At 41.1% G+C, this 22,147-nt stretch overlaps 1 protein-coding gene across 2 annotated transcripts in view; it reads right to left on the bottom strand.

Moving 5' to 3' along the window:
• APBA2 (amyloid beta precursor protein binding family A member 2) overlaps positions 1-22,147 on the bottom strand; it is a 699,615-nt gene that overhangs the window by 43,472 nt on the left and 633,996 nt on the right. For both annotated transcript variants that reach the window (XM_073652927.1, XM_073652928.1), the window contains 3 exons: positions 10,586-10,765; positions 10,297-10,509; positions 7,019-7,138 (listed from right to left, as the gene is read on the bottom strand). In XM_073652927.1, the coding sequence (XP_073509028.1) occupies positions 7,019-7,138; positions 10,297-10,509; positions 10,586-10,765 (513 nt within the window). The remainder of the gene's footprint in view (positions 1-7,018; positions 7,139-10,296; positions 10,510-10,585; positions 10,766-22,147) is intronic.

Genomic DNA, 22,147 nt, shown 5'->3' with positions numbered 1-22,147 from the left:
TCCGGCGCATGCGCACTGAGGCTGTATGATTACCAGCTTCAGTGTGCACGCGCTGTGATCTGTTGCTTCCGGCGCGTGTGCGGTCAATGTATCTTGCGGTCACCGCATGCGCAGTGACACTGCAGCGGTGACCGCAAGATACACTGACCGCGCACGCGCCAGCCACAGGTCACAGAGCGTGTGCACTGAAGCTGGTAATCATACAGCCTCAGTGCGCATTCGCCGGACCAGCGGCCCGACGTGTGCAAATCCGCCCATGACTGAATGTGAGAGTCACACCCCTATGACTGAATACGAGCAGGTAGGACAAAGTATATAAAACGTTATAACATCATTATAATACCACAGATTTTCATGAAAACAGCTTCTTAGTGATGCACATTGCATCACTAACAACGCTATGGGGGCAGTGTACATAGCAACTAGGACGTGACAGGTTCCCTTTAACTTGCCCTTATTTGACTACACTGTGTTCCAAATTGTTATGCAAATAATATTTTCTCAGATTTTCCCAAATTACCTATATGAATTGCAGTCATTGTAATTTTCCAGTCAAATAACTATTAGAGTACAATTGAAAGGTTTTTGTACAAACTGCCTATGATAACAGTATATTTTTAAAAAAATTAAAAACTCAAACTGCACTCAAAATGCATGTTCCAAATTATTATGCACAGCAGAGTTTTCAACCTTTTCATTTTAATAAAGAACAAAAAAATGGTCATTTTTGAAATTATAAGCATTAGCAGGTTATTACAAACTGAAATCAAACAGTTTTCAACTCAAAACTTTATTCTAGGTGATGTTACATTTGCACATAGGACCGCTTGTTCGAAAGGAGCTTCTGAACTCTCTCGTCCATTGAATTTGTCAGGTTTTGGATGGTTTCTGCTTCCAATTGTTTTTCACGAGGACAGAATACCCTCCCAGAGCTGTTGCTTAGATGTGAACTGCCTCCCGCCATCATAGACACTCCTTTTGATGATGCTCCAGAGGTTCTCAATGGGGTTGAGGTCAGGGGAGCATGGGTGCCACACCATAAGTTTGTCCCCTTTTATGCCCACAGCAGCCAGAGATGCAGATGTGTTATGTGCAGCATGAGACGGGGCATTATCATGCATGAAATGATCTGGGTGCAGCTGTTCTGACACAATCAGAGTTTTTAGAAGTTGATAAGCTGAGAAAGCTAACCCCACCTATACCAGCCTCTGTATGTACATTGTCTATAGACAGTGAGCTGCTTATCACAGAAGGGGGCGGAGTTAAACTAGCTGCTGAAGTCTGGACAGTTTTAATCACCAGGTTGTAAAACCTTCAGTCTAAGTAAACAACACCACACATCATTGAATTTAGTGTTTAAACTCCTACCCCAGGCTGTCCTCAAGTTACATAGCAAAAACCTGCTGACAGATTCCCTTTAAATTGGTGACAAGCTCAGAAGTTTGTGTAGATGGTGGGGAATAGAAGGATTGGGGTGCAGTAAAGACGAGGCGCCATAGCTGAATGGCCAGAAAACTCTATAGCTCATCATATGTTAATACTGTAAGTTGAACCAAAGATAGATTTTGAGTACTTGTCATAATTAAAATAAATACACTAGGATCTGAAGATCTGTCAATGGCACAATAGCAATTTCATACTCTCCTATCATGTTTACTCACATTCTATATCTGATTTTAGTTAGTTCAGAAAGCAATGAGTGTGACAAATGTGCAACCATCTGACATGTAGAAGGGGAAAATACATTTTGCTATCACTGCAGATCCACCATCAGAATCATTTTATCCTTATTTGTTCACTTTACTTTACACCTAAAGAATGTAACAAAATAGCAAATTCATATTTGATGAGAAAAGGTTATGTAAAGTTTAGTCTGAAGTGCACTGTGAAAAGCGATACTGAGCGCTGGTAATAGAATGTAATGAAGTGGAGGCGGAAAATACAAAATATGGGTCAACAATTGCAAACTGTGTTTACGTATACTTTCCTATTATGATGGTGAATTTAGAGAAATCTATCAGAATGATCCCTCCCTAACCCCAAACTGTTTATAGAGTCATGATGCTGATCGGAACGATAGTGGGCTCCATTCATCAAAGTTTTTATGACAGAATTCTGGTATAAAAAGCTTTGAAAAGTCACAAAATTTTGGTAGCGGATGTTTTGACTCTTACAGCGGCATTAATAGCACGCTGGCACCAGGATACGTCATTCTATGCTCCCATCGTAGCACCAGTGACGCATACTCAGGGCATCGATGGGTTACTATGACAGTAGGGGGTCTGTTGAAGACCTCCGTGCCTGTCATTACAGAGCTCCCTTGAAACTTTTCTGTGGCCGGGCTTCAAAGGAGACAGTGATTTTTACAATAAACAGCAATGCTGTAGTATTGTTATATACAGCACAAGCATTCAGACGACCGCAGGTTCAAGTCCACAGAGGAGACTAATAAACAAAGTAAAAAGCAAAACAATAAAGAATAAAAACATAAAACTTCAAATTACCTCTTTCTCCCCCATTAAAATAAAGATAATACATTTTTCTTTAAATTGCACATATGAGGTATCGTTGCATACAGAAAAGTCTGATCTATCAAAATATAAAAATAATTAACGGTAAACACCGTAAAACGAAAAAAATTAGAAAACATTAAAATTGTGAGGGGTTTTTGTCCTTGTAATGCTGCAAAAAATTACATATATCCAAAATAGTATCAATAAAAACTTCTTGTCCTGCAAAGAATAAGCCCTCACACAGCTCTATCGACCAGAAAAATGAAAGTGTTACGGGCTTCAGAAAATGGCGACACAATCAAAATGTTTTTATATATAGAGATAGACAGACAGGTTAGATAATCACTATAGAAATTAGATGATGTGATCTTCTGTCACTCTAAGTTATTTTAGGTGAGTTATTTTTCCAGTAGATGGCACCAAACAGCAAACATGCCAAAAAATTGGATTTCTATAATGTAACATTGGTAGTTATTTCTTTTGATACAAGCAGATAGGTCAGCATGGCATTTACAGTGGGTACGGAAAGTATTCAGACCCCTTTAAATTTTTCACTATTTGTTTCATTGCAGCCATTTGGTAAACTCTAAAAAGTTCATTTTTTTCTCATTAAAGTACACTCTGCACCCCATCTTGACTGAAAAAAAAAACAGAAATGTAGAAATTTTTGCAAATTTATTAAAAAAGAAAAACTGAAATATCACATGGTCATAAGTACTCAGACCCTTTGCTCAGTATTGAGTAGAAGCACCCTTTTGAGCTAGTACAGCCATGAGTCTTTTTGGGAATGATGCAACAAGTTTCTCACACCTGGATTTGGGGATCCTTTGCCATTCTTCCTTGCAGATCCTCTCCAGTTCCATCAGGTTGGATGGTGAACGTTGGTGGACAGACATTTTCAGGTCTCTCCAGAGATGCTCAATTGGGTTTAGGTCAGGGCTCTCGCTGGGCCAGTCAAGAATGGTCACAGAGTTGCTCTGAAGCCACTCCTTTGTTATTTTAGCTGTGTGCTTAGGGTCATTGTCTTGTTGGAAGGTGAACCTTGGGCCAAGTCTGAGGTCCAGAACACTCTGGAAGAGGTTTTCATCCAGGATATCTCAGTACTTGGTCGCATTCATGTTTCCTTCAATTGCAACCAGTCGTCCTGTCCCTGCAGCTTAAAAACACCCCCATAGCATGATGCTGCCACCACCATGTTTCACTGTTGAGATTGTATTGGGCAGGTGATGAGCAGTGCCTGGTTTTCTCCACACATACCGCTTAGAATTATCACCAAAAAGTTCTATCTTCATCTCATCACACCAGAGAATCTTATTTCTCATAGTCTGTGAGTCCTTCATGTGTTTTTGAACAAACTCTATGTGGGCTTTCATATGTCTGGCACTGAGGAAAGGCCCGACTGGTGGAGGGCTGCAGTTATAGTTGACTTTGTGCAACTTTCTCCCATCTCCCTACTTCATCTCTGGAGCTCAGCCACAGTGATCTTGGGGTTCTTCTTTACCTCTCTCACCAAAGCTCTTCTCCCATGATTGCTCAGTTTGGCAGGACGGCCAGGTCTAGGAAGACTTCTGGTGGTCCCAAACTTCTTCCATTTAAGGATTATGAAGGCCACTGTGTTCTTAGGAACCTTGAGTAATGCAGAAATTCTTTTGTAACCTTGGCCAGATCTGTGCCTTGCCACAATTCTGTCTCTGAGCTCCTTGGGTAGTTCCTTTGAGCTCATGATTCTCATTTGGTCTGACATGCACTGTGAGCTGTGAGGTCTTATATAGACAGGTGTGTGCCTTTCCAAATCAAGCCCTACCATTTTAATTAAACACAGCTGGACTCCAATGGAGGAGTAGAACCATCTCAAGGAGGATCACAAGGAAATGGACAGCATGTGACTTAAAAATGAGTGTCTGAGCAAAGGGTCTGAATACTTATGACCATGTGGTATTTCAGTTTTTCTTTTTTAATAAATTTGAAAAAATTTCTACATTTCTGTTTTTTTTCAGTCAAGGTGGGGTGCAGAGTGTACTTTAATGAGAAAACAAATGAACTTTTTATAATTTACCAAATGGCTGCAATGAAACAAAGAGTGAAAAATTTAAAGGGGTCTGAATACTTTCCGTACCCACTGTAGTATTTGTTAGTTGAATAAATATAGCATAGCTACAATTCTGATTACTCAGCGCCTTTTTGGAAGAATGATCCCAGGAAATCAAAGGTTTCTTAAAACATCCGTTCATTTCTTCATATTAAAAACAGGTATCAAGAAGGTCAGGCAGTTTGGATACACTCATGATTGCAAAAAAGGCATAGAAACCAATATGTTTCGACTCAACCAGGTCTTAATCATGGAGTTGTTACCTGTTTTTAATATGAAGAAATAAACGGATGTTTTAAGAAACCTTGGATTTCCTCGGATTATTCGTCCAAAAAGGCGCTGGATGCTTATTATTTTGTGCATATCGACTTTCACCCAGTGGATCCGTGCAGCCCGGAGGACACAGTAACCAGAGGAGGTGAGCTGACAATCTCATCTTATATATATATTCTGATTACTGTAGCCACCTGTCAGAATGCAATGTTGGCACAGAACAATATTCAGGTTTTTTTTGTCTTTTTTTTTTAATTGTGAGGTGACTAGATAAATACGTTATACCTTTCTTATACGTCTTTACATTTCTCTGAATCACTTAAAGGAAATTATCTTTTAGAAAATCCCAGTCCTCAGGCGCAGTTTATTATAAAAGCTTCGGAGCTCACTGACTAACGCACTGACTAACGCAGTACTGCAGGACAGATATAGGGGGCAGCAGCAGAGACTCAGTGCTGGACCCAAGGACAGTGAGTAAATCACGGTTTGTTTTTTTATCAAACTGCGCTCGTGGTCCGGGATTTTCTAAAAGGGGACAACCTCTTTAAAGGGAATCTGTCAGCAGATTCTTGCTACCTCATCTGACAGCAGCATAATGTAGGAAAAAAAGACCCTGATTCCAACGATGTATCACTTAGTTTACTGGATGCAGCAGTTGTGACAGAGTTTTTAGATTTAGCAATGCAGCAGAGCCTAGAAGGCTAACCCCGCTCACACGAGGCTCCCTATGTACACTACCTATAACCAGAGACAGAGGAGGGGGTGTGGTTGGACAACTGCTCACATGAGCACCAGTCCTGACAGTGATAAAGTCCTAGTGATAAAACCTTCATTGTAAGTAAACAACAGCACACAGTTTAATAAATGAAAAATCGCTAAAATCTGTGTTTCAGCCCCTATCTCCTGCTGTCTTTAGATTACATAGCAAAAACCTGCTGACAGATTCCCTTTAAAGCTAAAATGGTTTGTTTGTTTTTATATGTTTTTTTCCTCTATTCTCTGGATATGAGTTATACATTGCACTTAATGCTAACGTAGTATACTCCCTCTAGTGGCAGCTGCAGAGACAAGCAGTATGGTATCTTTTAAATGGAATCTGTCAGCAAGATCCACCCCTCAAACTGTTTATATGGGCATGTTACCGGAAAATATCATTTACACATTTACTTATGCAATCTGTTGTTCCCTGAGTGAAAAATTACTGTTTTAATTCATATATAAATGAGGCTGAAGTGCTTTGGGTGAGTCTAAGCACTTCCCATGCTTCTGCCTACCAGGCTCTCCTCCCTGCCCAGCCCCACCTTCCTCTGCTTGACTGGCTGCTCACTGCCCTGACTCCAGTCAAATCAGTGAACTGTCAGTCAAGCAGAAGAAAGTGAGGTTGAGCATGGAGGCAGAGGATTAGAAAGCTTTATGAAGTCTTATTTGACCAACATCACCATACAGAAGTTTGAGGGTGTGAATTGTGTTGACAGATTCCCTTCCTGATTCAAGTTAGGAAGACTATTGCTTTACACAATATACATTAAGATTACATAGGTTTTTGCAGTAGTACATGATTAGATTTCATGTCATGTGTAATATTTGTGTCTGCATTCACTAGAAGGGAAGAACGGCACTCCTGAAGTTTGTTCAGTGAACGATAGGATCCCAACCCGTTATGTATAAAAAATCAAAAAAATCCGGCACTCAGTCTGGTGAAGTATACAGTGTGGTCATCAGAGCGATGGGAGTCGCCATCCCACGGCGGTAACAGGCTCACATCCTCTTGAGATAATAACGTATGCTTGAAACAAAAAAGATCCGGATTAGCGTATATCATATATTTGAACCTTTCTGAATCTATTTGAATCTAACTAGTGTATTAGTAATGAAGGTCCAATGACCGAAACGTTTTCTATACACTTTGTCGCAACCTGTAAATAAACTTCTCCAGACTGAGTGCCGGATTTTTTTGATTTTTTTTATGCGTCAGCATTTAGTTCTGTTTACAGCCAAAAGCAAATGAACTGCTTGACTGGAGTAAGGGGGAGAAAAGGAAAATAACAAAATAATAAAAAGAAATAACACATGATGCTAGAACTAAACCCAACAAGTTGTATTCAGACATAAGTCTAAGGAAACGCTTGTGAATTGAACTTACAATTCCATTCTGCACACTGAACCCCAACTGGTATTTCAGATCAGGTCTCTTGATGAGGACGGTGGTGACAGGAGGACAGCTTACAATATTTAGCTTCAGTTGTGTTTGATTCTTAAGGCCCTGTAAGACATGACCATCGTTAGCTGCCATCAATCATGTGTAAGGAACTGGAACAACTCTCGCAAATCAGAATGACACCGGCAGTCATGCCTCGTCAACAGAACAGAGCGTTAGAAAAGCCGCTGCTCTGTCGATGTGATGTTAGCAGAAGCAGTTGAATCGCCAGCAGGATCGGTCTGTGACTACTCTGTGCCAGCGGAGATCAGTACTAGGCAAAACAGGCAGGTAGTTAGTTCTTAGGCATATTGCAAAAAATAAAAAGTCCTGGATAACACTTTTAATGGCCTACACCGATCATCTGGAGCTACAATGAGCAGCTCTATTCAATGTGTAGCAGCCATTCCTGAGTACTGAAGCTCAGCTTCTATTCTCTTGAATAGGAGCTTATAAAAGCTGATCGGTGGGGGTGCCAGGTGCCAGACCCCAATCAATTGATATTTATGACCTTTCCTAAGGAAATATTTTGTGATCGAACGACCCCTTTAACTCTGCACACTGCACATGATACTCGTTATGCATCTTGCTGCCTATCTTACTACATCAGAAATGTAATATTAGCAGTTTAGCATCACTACTCACATATTCAGGAACTCATGTATACTTTGATCATATCAGTGTAAGGGAACTAGCAGAATAATATGCAGTTCTGTATATAACAATAAAAAGTCGTTATAAAAATGAAAGATTCCGTATAAAACAGCTATATGAAATAGCCGATGAAGGTTAGCCCAGGTTTCTCACTAATATTATGTATCAGGCTGCAGAGAGCATATTATCAATGTATCATCTTATCCGGTTGTACTTTCTGCTTCATTCAAAGAGCAGACGAGGTCAAGGGAATGGTACAGCATGATATATTACTTTTGTCAACTTGGAATAAAGGAAAACATATATAGTTTATATATACATTAGATATCGACTGAGCTTGACCTGTAATATTTGTATTACTATGTAATATTAACATTATATTAGAAGGGTAATAGATGCTGTAACTACAGATGTAATAATAGCCAAATTATGCTGTCAATGTAATAACAGATTCACAAGGAGCACATTGAACATTTGATGTTTGTATTGAATGACTGAAAGAGGAGAATCCTTAAAGGGCTTGTCTGGTCCAAATCAATAAGTCTGCAGTCACTCTGTGTGACTCATGAATCCCCGCAGCGCACTGTGCGCTGCAAGGATTCGCCGGTTCCTGACCCGGGACTGGAGGATATAGTGGGGAAAAATAACTATTTGATACACTGCCATTTTTGCAAGTATTCCCACTTACAAAGAACAAAGAGGTCTGTAATTTGTATCGAAGGTACATTTCAACTGTGAGAGACAGAATCTAAAAATAAAAACCAGAAAATCACATTGTATGATTTTTAAATAATTAAATTGCATTTTATTGCATGAAATAATTATTTGATCACCTACTAACCAACAAGAATTCTGGCTATCACAGACCTGTTAGTTTTTCTTTAAGAAGCCCTCCTACTCTGCACTCATTACCTGTAATAATTGAACCTGTTTGAACTTGTTACCTGTATAAAAGACACCTGTCCACACACTCAATCACACTCCAACCTCTCCATCATAGCCAAGATCAAAGAGCTGTCTAAGGACACCGGGGACAAAATTGTAGACCTGCACAAGTATGGGATGGGCTGCTGACAATAGGCAAGCAGCTTGGTGAGAAGGCAACAACAGTTGGCACAATTATTAGAAAATGGAAGAAACACAATATGACTGCCAATCTTCCTCGGTCTGGGGCTCCATGCAAGATTTTGCCTTGTGGGGTAAGGATAATTCTGAGAAAGGTCATGAATCAGCACAGGACTACATGGGAGGACCTGGTCAATGACTTGAAAAGAGCTGGGATCACAGTCTCGAACATTACCGTTAGTAACATACTACGCCATCAAGGATTAAAATCCTGCAGGGCAGGCAAGGTCCCCCTGCTCACACCAGAACATGTCCAGGCCTGTTTGAAGTTCGGCATTGACTATTTGGATGATCCAGAGGAAGCATGGGAGAAGGATGTGGTCAGATGAGACCAAAATATAACTTTTTGGTATCAACTCCATTCGCTGTGTTTGGAGGAAGAAGGATGAATACAACTCCAAGAACACTGTCCCAATTGTGAAACATGGTGGGGTCATGTATCGTAAGATTTTGGCCAACAACCTCCTTCCCTCAGTAAGAGAACAGAAGATAGGTCATGGCTGGGTCTTCCAGCATGACAATGACCCGAAACACACAGCCAGGTCAACTAAGGATTGGCTCTGTAAGAAGCATTTCAAGGTCCTGGAGTGGCCTAGCCATTCTCCAGACCTGAACCCAATAGAAAATCTTTGGAGGGAGTTGAAACTCAATGCTGCCCAGCGACAGCCCTGAAACCTGAAAGTTCTGGAGAAGATCTGTATGGAGGAGTGGGCCAAAATCCCTGCTGCAGTGTGAGCAAACTTGGTCAAGAACTACAGGAAACGTCTGACCTCTGTAATTGCAAACAAAGGTTTCTGTACCAAATATTAAGTTCTGTTTTTGCTACTGTATCAAATACTTATTTCATGCAATAAAATGCAAATTAATTATTTAAAAATCATACAATGTGATTTTCTGGATTTTTTTTAAGATTCTGTACCTAAGATAAAAATTTCAGACCTTTCTATTCTTTGTAGGTGGGAAAACTTGTAAAATCGGCAATGTATCAAATACTTATTTTCCTCACTGTATGTATGAGTTATACATACTCCCGGCCAGTGGACATGGCCTCGCTTTCATACAGTTGTATTGCGCGAGGCCGCACCCTGTAGCTGGCCATGCCCACTGGACAGCCGCATCACTAGACGGGGCAGGGCCTTGCTCAATAGAAGTGTGTGGAGCGAAGCCACGCCCACTGTCCGGGTATATGTATAACTCGTACATATCCTCCGGTCCCGGGTCTGAAACCAGCGAATCCCCGCAGTGCAGAGTGCATGCGATGGGAGATTTATAAATCTGCAGTCACACAGACTGACTGCAGGCTTATGTCTTTGGACCGGACAACCCCATAAAGAGAAAGACACCAAAAGAGGTGAAGGTTGCAGTTGTGCGAGAAATAAAGAATGAGAAAAAAAATAAAGAAAAAACACATAATATATGTAGAACAGATTGTACAAAGGACATACCTTTATTATACCCTGACATGTTGCTAAGGGAAGGCCAACCAGGCTTGTTCCATTTATAGACATGATTTGATCGCCAATGCTGAGTTTTCCGGAACGGGCAGCCGGCCCCCCATTCATCATATTTGCTAGTATCACAGTAGGAAGTATTGAGCCCCATCCAGATTCCACAATAACAACTCCTAATATTTCGCCCTTCAGCTTTTCCACCTGAAGCTGTGAACAAGCAAATGAGAATTCACACAAAATTCCTTAAGAGTCCCCCTTAATCCCATACCATTGTATAACTCACCTCCTTGCAGTTTTCAGAGTTTGAGAAGTGTATGAGGTCATCATTATACATCTCTTGAGTATTAATGATGTCACTATATTCTTTTTGACTGAGGTCTTCTGGGTTGATCCCATTGGCTCGTAAAAATTCCTGGTAAGCAACACTGAAAGCTTGGCCAATTGACTGTGCAATGAGCTGGGCCTGGGAAGGAGAGAAGAAACAGTCTAGTCTCGAAGTGTTTCACCAAGGGTTGTATATGTGTCAGAAGTGGGGCTGCTTTTCAGATAAAATGACCAATGTTGCACAACCAACTTAACATAGTATTTTATCAATAATGGTGAAATAAAGCAACAACAGTAGTGGTAATCGAGTATGTTTCAGGGGAAATAATGAAATGTACTCTTTTCTGCCACTAGGTGTCGCTATGCAATAACTTTTATTTACTACATCGCGTCGCGCTCCGTGATATTGGTCACCTAAATATATGTGATATTTTCTGAACCTTACTGTATGACTTCCCCGTATCAAATAAAAATGGTGATTTTACTTTTCTTATTGCTCGTTAGTAGCACTAATCTGGGCTGAGGTCATTTGAAAGGTATGAACACTGCCATATGTCCTGCTATTGCTGCAGTTATTAGCAAATATGCAGTTCACATTGGCATACTTGTAGAAGGAAGCATTTTTGCTACAAAATAATTATTCCTTTTTATGTTCTGTTAGATCAAAGCAATCATCAGAAAATGACCTATTGTTTAAATTAGGTGTTAGGCTATGTTCACACACAACATTTTTGCTGCTTTTTTTTGCTGCAACCAAAATCTGCTCTCTTAGCAGTAAAAATGCTGCATTGAAAACGCACATTTTGTAACGTTTTTGTCTAATTTTTTGCAGTTTTTTGGGTTCAGATTAAATGTATGCTTTGCCTACAGTACATGTTTAATAAAGTTACGTTTTATTCACCAAAATGCTTAAAAAATGTCGTGATAAGATTTTTTTATACATATCAATTTATAAAAAAAAAATTAATTAGTATTCTTGCAATTTTCACACTAGTCACTGAAGCTTTTATAGACTCATACTTCCTGTAGTTTCAGGAAGAGCTTTCAGCAGGCTCCTTATCATCATAGGCAGGATGACACCTCTATGCACAGCTGGTAACACAAGATCCACCAATCACATTACTTGATGTCACAGCTGACCTGCTCCTCCTCCCTTCCCAATGATCTTAGCTCATGCTCATTAGGTGCTTCGATACAAAATATAGGATTGATGTCTGTTCACTGTGGCTATATACATGTGTTTCTTGAAACATTAGAAACTTAGGGGCTGATTCATTAGACTGGTGTTTCATACACTACTCTTAATGAAGGGCTTGTTGGTATACAATGTGCTTAGTTCATTAAGTGGATAAAGTAATTTGCAGGATGTCAGAATAGACTTCCAGAATCCAGAAGTGCTCTTTTGATGTGAACTGCCTCCCACCCTCATACAGGTGCATCTCACTAAATTAGAATATCATCAAAAAGTTAATTTATTTCAGTTCTTCAATACGAAAAGTGAAACTCACATATTATATAGAGTCATTACAAGCAGAGTAATCTATTTCATGTGTTTATTTCTGTTAATGTTGATGATTATGGCTTACAGCCAATGAAGACACAAAAGTCATTATCTCAGTAAATTAGAATACTTTATAACAACAGCTTGAAAAATGTTTTAAAATCAGAAATGGCTCCCCAAACCATCATTGATTGTGGAAACTTCACACTGGACCTCAAGCAGCTTGGATTGTGTCCTCTCCACTCTTCCTCCAGACTCTGGGACCTTGATTTCCAAATGAAAATTGGAACTCTGGGATCTTGTGGAGTATGCCAATGACTGCCTTCTGGACATCTGTCAAGTCAGCAGTCTTCCCCATGATTGTGGAGCCTACTGAAACAGACTAAGAGACCTTTTTAAACACTTAGGAAGCATTTGCAGGTGTTTTTTTGTTAATTATTCTAATTTACTGAGATAATGACTTTTGTGTTTTCATTGGCTGTAAGCCATAATCATCAACATTAACAGAAATAAACACTTGAAATAGATCACTCTGTTTGTAATGACTCTATATAATATATGAGTTTCACTTTTTGTATTGAAGAACTGAAATAAATTAACTTTTTGATGATATTCTAATTTAGTGAGATGCCCTGTATATCTTTACTTCACCTGTGTATAGACCTATGCACACGATTGTTCATTTGTATCACAGACAGTGCATACATATCAGTGTTTGTGTACAAATACACTTATTATCCATGGGTCAACCTGCTCCAAAACAGAAGGTCTTGTTGGTGTTCGCAGTATGTACAAAAAAGTTGTCTAGGGAAGGGGAATCAGCGAACTGATGTCCAAACCTCATTGATGTGCATGGGGACCAAAGGCTAGCCCATCTGGGGAAATCCCATAGAAAAAAGCAGCATAAATTGCTGAAAAAGTCAATGGTGGCTATAATAGACTCAGAACATACAGTGCATTTTAACTAGTCCATTAGCGGAAATGCAAAATGGACTCATGAGTCTAGGCTGGTCTGAAATAAATCCCATTTTTTTACATCATGTGAACTGCTGGATATTTTGTGTTCAGCATCTTACATAGGAAAGAGATAGTACAAGGATGTACTTTGAGAAGAAAGAAAATTGATGTGATTCTCTGGGCAATATTCTGCTGATACCTTGTTTCCTGACATTCATATGGATGCTACTTAGACGCATACTGCCTACCTTACGATTGTTGCAGACCAAGTACTTGCTTTTCATGACACCCGTATTTTTAGAGGCAGTTGCCTCTTTCATCGTGACAAGGCAAACTGTCACGCTGCAAAAATTCTTCAGCAATGGTTTTAGGAACACAACAGAATTCAAGATGCTGAACCTTAAAAAAATGTCAATCTTATGGAGTATCTGTAGGGTGTGCTGAAAATACAAGTCTGATCCATACAGGCACACCTCACAACTTACGGGACCTAAAAGGAGTGCTGCTAACTTTGTGGTACCAGATGACACCTTCAGAGATCTTGTGGAGTCTATACCTTAATGGGTGAAAAGTATATTAGCAGTTAGAGGCGGACCTACACAAAATCAGGTAGATCGTTTTAATTTTATGGATGATCAGTGTAAATGTGACGATGCGCGTGTGAATGTGTGCATACAGTATGTGTATGTATTTTTGGGTATGTATGTAAAATATTGGTCAAAATTACTGCATGTTCTAGCTCACTGTAGAGTGTTAATATGGCAATGTATATTTGTGCTACTTAAAGGGAATATGTCAGCAGGTTTTTGCTGTGTAATCTAAAGACAGCATGCTGTAGGGGTTAAAACACAGATTTCAGGGATGCCTCTCTTATCAAGATCTGTAGTTTTGTTTGCTTGCAATGATTGTTTTAGCACCAGGAGCTTATCATTGCTGGGACAGAGCAGCATGTGCCTCCTAGTCCCACACACCCCCTCCAGTGATGAGCACCTCACTGTCTATGGGCTTTGCACACATAGAGTCTGGTGTGGGTGGGATTAGTTTTCTCAGCTCTGCTTCATGCTAAATCTAAAAGCTCTGATTGTGTGAGAACTGCTGCACCTAAGTGATATACCGTTGAAATCAGTGCCTCTTTGCCTACATAATGCTGCTCTCAGATGAGGTAGCAAAAACCTGCTGACAGATTCCCTTTAAATCTGTGAGACAAAAAAAAGTGTCAGAACTTTACACGGCGACCACTGTGGTGGCATCCAGAGGTGAAAAGAGAGAGATGAGCACTGTTCACAAGTGGATAAGACCACCTTGACGGAAGCACTCAGCAGTTACACTGACATTGTTATTGTCACAATGCAAGTTATAACACAATGCAAAACTAAAGATGTGCCACAGGGCCTGAAGAGCAACGTAATGTCAGATCAGAGTAATGTTGCCTTAGCCCAGGAAAGAACAACTATGCAGAGTCTACTATCTCGGGGAGTGGTGAATTTTCATAGCATCCAGTTACCCACATTGGCAGTACTTCATATTGTTCCCATTTTATGATACTTGCAAATATTCATATGAGGCTACGTTCACATGATCTTATAAAGATTCATCAACACAACTAAACTAGGATGATTTTGGATGATGTGTCATCTGTATAACATCAATTTTTATACCTCAGCAGTTATTAAAAATTTAATGGACAAAATACAGTTTCCTATGTTAACCCCTTTACAACCTTGGATGTATGAGTACGTCCAAGGTCACATCCCTCTCTTTGGAGCGGGCTCCAGGGTCTGATCAGCTGTCATGTGCCCCTAACAGCTGCTAGTGTAATCGCGATCCATTTGCAGCTGTTAACATGTTAAACGTTGCTGTCAAACTCTGACAGCGGCATTTAACATGCATGCGCCGGAAGCACGTCATAAGACCCGGCCAACGGCGCACCCATCACATGATCGCAGGTCGCCGATGGGTTGGAATGACAACCCGGGGTCTGCAGGAGACCCCTGTTGTTGTAGTAGCCGATCTGCTATGAGCGCCACCCAGCAGTGGCACTTTTGTTACACATAGCAGCGCTGAAGCCCTGCTATGTGTAACACAGGCGATCGGACGATCGCAGCTTCTTGTCTCCCATGGAGACTATTGAAGTCAGTGAAAAGTAAAAAAAAAAGTTTTAAAAAATATAAAAAAAATATAAAAGTTCAAATCACCCCCCTTTCGCCCCATTCAAAATAAAACAATTAAAATACATTAAAAAATATACATGTTTGGTATCGCCGCGTTGAGAATCGCCCGATCTATCAATATAAAAAATGAATTCATCTCATCGGTAAACAGCATAACGAGAAAAAAAAATCAAAACGCCAGAATTAATTTTTTTTTGCAATAACAGGCAAACAAAAGATCATATCTACACCAAAATTATATCAATAAAAACGTCAGGTCGGCGTTCAAAAAATAAGCCTTCACCTACACCCAGATTCCGAAAAATGGGGACGCTACGGGTCTCAGAAAATGGCGCCATTTTTTTTTTTAAACTTTGGATTTTTTCTCACCACTTAAATAAAAAAGAACCTATACATGTTTGGTATCTACGAACTCGTAATGACCTGGAGAATATTAAAGGCAGGTCAGGTTTACCATGGTAAAAAAAAAAAAAAACAACAACAACTGTGGAATTGAACTTTTTTTGCAATTTCACCGTACTTGGAATGCTTTCCCCGTTTTCCAGTACACGATATGGTAAAACCAATGAAGTTGTTCAAAAGAACAACTCGTCCCGCAAAAAATAAGCTCTCACATGGTCATATTGGCAGAAAAATAAAAAAGTTATAGCTCTGGGAAGAAGGAGAGCAAAAAACAAAAATGGAAAAAAACAAGTTGGTAAAGGGGTTAAAGAATTGCAATGTATCCATGAAAAATAGATGCATTACAGAGGCTCTGTGTGGAATGCATTTTTTTTGCACACCCATAGACTCTAATGTCCAGGACTCATCCAACACATGGAAGAAACTAGTGCGATTTTTTTTGTTCCACGTGCAGATTTGGTCCATGAAAAAAATACTCATTTGCACTGCCCCATTAAGTAACATTGGTCTGAGTGCTGTCCATGTTCTGTTTTGCAATTGCTTAACATAGGAAATTGTATTTGGTCTTGTAAATTTGTAATAACTGGTGCTGTATAAAAACAAATTGCATCCTGTTGTGTGAACTTGGCCTTACAGGCATAACAGCTAATAACAGAGCCAAGTGTCCCCAAGACAGTCAGCCTGCGACAGCGTTCCCCGTCAGAAACTAAAACCAAGGTACCAAATCAGCCAGAGTAATAACTTCAACAAAAGCAAAGCACCCATGAGGCATCTTTTAGGTTACCTCTTTTAACAAAGTTAGTAATATTTCCTTCTACTGGTATTAAAAGGTTTATACTGGGATTTATAGCTTTGCTCTGAACTCAACCATTACATTTTGCGCAGAAAGGTTTCCTAAAGAGAGAAAATTAATTTGTTCTAGTAATTCCAATATCAATAAGTTTTTTTCTCTTTCAAGCTCAGAAAAAAATGTACACAATCTTCATGGAGACTTCTGTAGCCTTGAAAGTCCCAGCGACTGCAGGATTCTGAAAATAATGTGGCAGAGCCTTATTATTCTTATTGATGTAATGTGCTCCTTCTATGGCAAAGCCGATACGTCCCCCGGGATATGGAGATTATCTCCACACAACACATTTTGTGACTGCAGGCAATGGGAATATATCCATGATGAGAAAAGTAAACTATAATTGGTGTATTGCAGAGGCCGGAGAGAAGGTGTCGTAATGGAATCAATTTTATTAAGAATAAAGGAGACCTCCCAATTATAGCTGACTCAAACACTGTGCATCCGAAGGAGGTATATGATCAGAATTAGGGCACAATGTACCATCCTAGAGTGGAAAGACAGAGACAATACTAAATCCATGAATAGAAATTTTCATCAACGTAAGGATGGAAAAATAATGCACAGCAATTTGTATTTGTGATGATTAATTTTATTATTGAACAACTACAGTGCAGCCGGTCAATCCAAAAAGTTAATAAATCAGAAACCCGTACATTTAGGAAAGTAAAAGTAAGATTTTGTTTTTCATAGGAGAATATCTGTGTGCAGAATTATTGGGAAACTGAATGAAAAATGTAAATTTTGTTTATTTTCATCTGTTACAGTGATAATAATAACAATAACCAAACAGCTCAAAATACATTTCTAATCTTTCAAAAAAATAACAGTAACCAATTTAGCCCCCCTTCTTTTCAATAACACTCATAGTCCTTTCCATCCATGGAGTCTGTCAGCTTCTTAACCTGTTGACAATCAACTTTTGGGGCACCACAAACCACAGCCTCTCAGACACTGTTCAGAGAGGTGTACTGTTTTCCTTCACCGTAAATCTTCCATTTGAGAAGGGCCTACAAGTTCTCAATAGGGTTTAGGTCAAATGAGGAAGGTGCCAAGTAGAGATGAGCGTTGTTCTACTCGAACTGTTCGCCAATCTCAAATTCGAGCTGTTTTGGGCGGTGTTCGAGCCGTTCGGCGAACACGAACAATTTGAGAAAAATTCGGCTGTTCGAGGTTAAGTTCGATAACTGTTCGTGCACCAAAATCATAACTGGATTTTTTCTCAGTAATGATGAAAATTAATGTTAATACGCAGTTTGAGTGTACAGCGGGGTGGGGGGAGGGGCAGGGGATGGATCTCTGCAGGAACAATGAAGATCTCCATTTTTTTTTCTCTTTCCCGCATTTGCAGTGGGGAGGTGCAATCTGTCAGCCTATCAGCAGCGCACACACGGAGCGAAGTGCTTTTTTTCACACAAGCAAGGGCATGTGTCATTGGCAGTGTATGTCACATGTCCTTGCCCTATAAGACCAAGCCATTTTCCCCGTCGCCACCATTTTCTCACTGCTGCAGCTGCGTGTTAGACGGCACCGCTGTTGCTGTGTGCGCTATACCTTGTTAATTTCAAGCCAATTTTCGCACAAATATACAGATAGCTTGGGAGTAGGGAATAGTTGTGATTGCAGTCCTTTTAAGGACTAGGTTACAGCATTTCCTACGACTTTTATCAGGGAGGTCTGTGCTCTTAAATAGATAGATTGTGGGAGTAAAGACTAATTGTAATTGGAGTCCTTTTCAGGACTAGGTTACATCAGTTCCTATCAGTTTTTGCCAGGCAGGTCTGTGCCAGTGCTGTGCAAGTTTTTTTCACAGCATTTGGCTGAATCTAGCAAAGCTAATCCTTTTTGGCCTATTGCAGAGTGTGTTAGTCAGTGGAGTAGCCTATCTGTGTTGCAAGATATAACACCTGTGTATAGAATACCAATTTTTTTACTGCACCTAGTGAAGTAAAATCTTTTGGGCATAGCATCATTCTATTAGTCCATCTATACTGACCTCTATCAGGTTGCAAACTGAATATAATTTTTTTCTGCATCTAGCTCTGAAAAAATATTTGGGCTTCTAGCAGTGTGTGGGACTTGGTCTATTAGTCCATCTATACTGACCTCCATCAGGTTGCAAATTAAAAATAATTTTTTTCTTCATTTAGCTCTGAAAAAATATTTGGGCTTCTAGCAGTGTGTGGGACTTGTTCTATTAGTCCTTCTATACTGACCTCCAGCAGGTTGCAAATTGAATATAATTTTTTTCTGCATCTAGCTCTGAAAAAATATTTGGGCTTCTAGCGGTGTGTGGGACTTGGTCTATTAGTCCATCTATACTGACCTCCATCAGGTTGCAAATTAAAAATAATTTTTTTCTGCATCTAGCTCTGAAAAAATATTTGGGCTTCTAGCAGTGTGTGGGACTTGGTCTATTAGTCCATCTATACTGACCTCCATCAGGTTGCAAATTAAAAATAATTTTTTTCTTCATTTAGCTCTGAAAAAATATTTGGGCTTCTAGCAGTGTGTGGGACTTGTTCTATTAGTCCTTCTATACTGACCTCCAGCAGGTTGCAAATTGAATATAATTTTTTTCTGCATCTAGCTCTGAAAAAATAGTTGGGCTTCTAGCGGTGTGTGGGACTTGGTCTATTAGTCCATCTATACTGACCTCCATCGGGTTGCAAATTAAAAATAATTTTTTTCTGCATCTAGCTCTGAAAAAATATTTGGGCTTCTAGCAGTGTGTGGGACTTGGTCTATTAGTCCATCTATACTGACCTCCATCAGGTTGCAAATTAAAAATAATTTTTATCTGCATCTACAGTACCTCTGAAAAAATATTTGGGCTTCTAGCAGTGTGTGGGACTATTTGCATTAGTCCATCTATACTGACCTCCATCAGGTTGCAAATTCAAAATAATTTTTTTCTGCATCTAACCCAGCCAATAGTTTTGGCCTAATACCACAGTTTGGCCACTCAGCTCTGCTCGGTTACCATCCATTGTTTTTTTGTGCAAACAACTCCAGAGTTGTGAATTAGTTAACCACCAAAATGAGTGGAAAAAGGCCTGCTGCTGGTGGAAAGGGGAATAGGCGTGTTGGGAAGGGGAAAAAAGGTTGTGTCCGTGGGGTAGGTGTTAAAGCAACAGTAACATCTGCAGAAGAAAGACCATCTTCCAGCCAAACTAAAATGTCTACTTCTTTTAGCGGACAATGTGATAAGATCCCTTTCTTACGGCCACGCCAATCGCTACAAATTCCAGATGAGGCACAAAAACAGCAGGTGCTTCAACGGATATCAAGTGCTCCTTTAAGTGGGCTCTCCTCCACATCAACTTCAACATCACAAATACTCCAGTCCTCAAAGGTGTCACCCAAATCGCACTTGCTTCCTCACAGCTCCCAAATCTCCAGCTGCCCGTCTGAGTATGAGGTAGAACAGATGGTTGAGTCTGCAGAGCTGTTTACTCATACTATAGCCTGGGAATCAGAGGTCGACTCCAGCGCTTCTGTGAATCCAGACGAGGAAATGATCTGCACTGATGCCCAGAATCTTTATGAGTCGGATCCAGGACCAGACGCAGAAGGTTCTGACCATAATGTAGACCCTCATTCCCAAACTGTAACTCCTGTTGGTGGAGACAATGAGGAAGACGATGATAAGACTCAAATACCTGATTGGAGCGACAACTTTAGTTTTTTGTCAGGGCAGGAACAGGTTGGCTCTGAGGACGACGGGTGTGATAACGCACAGGGTGATGATGATGAGGTCGGAGATCCCACTTACTGTCAACCCACAGTCAGCCAAGAGATGAGGTCAGCAGAGGAGGTGGAGGAAGATGCTAGTGACGACGAGGTCAGGTTGCGCCTTCCTGGACAGAGACGTAGTACTGGAAGCACGTCAACAACTGCATCCTCAAACACAACTCTGCCTCTCACCACAAGTCGTGGTGGCTCTTCAGGTCGCATGGGTGCTAAGCCTTGCATAGCCTGGGCATTTTTTCAGATCGATAAAGATGACCCAACTCGTGTTATCTGTAACATTTGTCAGCAAAAGCTAAGTAGAGGCCAAAAAATACATAGTTTGAGTACTTCATTCATGAACCGGCACATGGACATGAAGCATAAGTTGCAGTGGGAAGCTCAGTGTGCTACAATGCGGCCTAGCCGGCCGGGCCAATCACCGTCTGCCATATCTTGTGCATCCGCGGCCTCTTCATCCTCTGTGACTGGGGGGACAGCAGTCACACCTGTTTTGGGGCGCAGACCTGCCACCTCTTTACCCGCAACAGCCAGCGTGATTGGCAGGTCATCATTTTCTTTGGAGGTGGTAACACCAGCTGGTGTTGAGCGCTGTCCGACATCGATAGCACCACCTTTGGATCAAGGCAACCTAACATGTCCGCCTGCATCTTCCTCACAGACCGGCAGTTTGCCGGGGACACCCTTATCAACCCCGTCTAAGCACAATAGCCAGCCCTCGGTCCCTCAGATGTGGACAAGTAAAAGACCATTTCCTCCTAGCCATGAGAAAGCTAAGAGGTTGAATTTCACCATCTGCAAGCTCTTGGCTACAGAAATGCTGCCTTTCCGCCTGGTGGACACAGAGGATTTTCGAGACCTTATGTCCGTCGCAGTGCCCCAGTACCAGATGCCCAGTTGGCACTACTTCTCAAAGAAAGGTGTGCCTGCGCTCCACCAGCATGTCGCACACAACATCACCGCTTCTTCGAGAAACTCTGTGTGTGACAGGGTGCATTTCACCACAGACACTTGGACGAGTAGGCATGGACAGGGGCGTTACATGTCGCTGACTGGGCACTGGGTAACTATGGTGACAGCAGGACAAGGGGCTGCTGTCCAAGTCTTGCCGTCCCCACGAGTTGTGCGTCAATCCTCTTTATGTCAAAGTTCCTCCACTGCTTCTGCCTCCTCAACCTCCTCTCGGTCTTCCACCTGCACCCAAAGCCTGTCTGGTCATGCCACAAGCTTTCTAACTGCGCAGAAGGGATCCTGCACACCTCCTTACTATGCTGGCAGTAGGGCTCAACGTCATCAGGCGGTTTTTACATTGAAATGTCTGGGAAATGTGAGTCACACAGCTGAGGAGTTGTGGTCAGCTCTGGAGAACCAATTTCATGAATGGTTGTCTCCACTGGACCTGAAACCAGGGAAGGCAGTGTGCGACAATGCTGCAAACCTGGGTGCGGCCCTTGGCCGGGGCAATGTCACACACGTGCCTTGTATGGCTCATGTGTTGAACCTGGTTGTCCAGCAATTTTTAGCACACTATCCCAGACTAGATGACCTTCTGCAGAGGGCACGGTCGCTGTGTGCTCACTTCCGCCGTTCGCATCCCGCAGCTCAGCGACTTACATCTCTACAGAAGTCGTTGGGCCTGCCACTTCACCGGCTAAAATGCGATGTGCCTACCCGGTGGAATTCAACTCTGCACATGTTGCAGCGACTGTGGCAGCACCGACAAGCCCTGGTGCAATACGTTCTGACGTATAGCCTGGGCCAACGAGATTCAGAGGTGGGGCAAATCACGCTGGAGGAGTGGTCTCAGATCAGGGACCTATGCACCCTTCTGCACAGTTTTGAAATGGCGACGAAGATGTTTAGTGCTGACGATGCCATTATCAGCATGACTAT

Source organism: Phyllobates terribilis, unplaced genomic scaffold (assembly GCF_046119375.1).
Source record: "Phyllobates terribilis strain yellow unplaced genomic scaffold, ASM4611937v1 Scaffold_11__3_contigs__length_659146591, whole genome shotgun sequence".
In the NCBI taxonomy this organism is placed as follows: domain Eukaryota; kingdom Metazoa; phylum Chordata; class Amphibia; order Anura; family Dendrobatidae; genus Phyllobates; species Phyllobates terribilis.
This window is presented reverse-complemented; position numbering and strand designations above follow the sequence as displayed.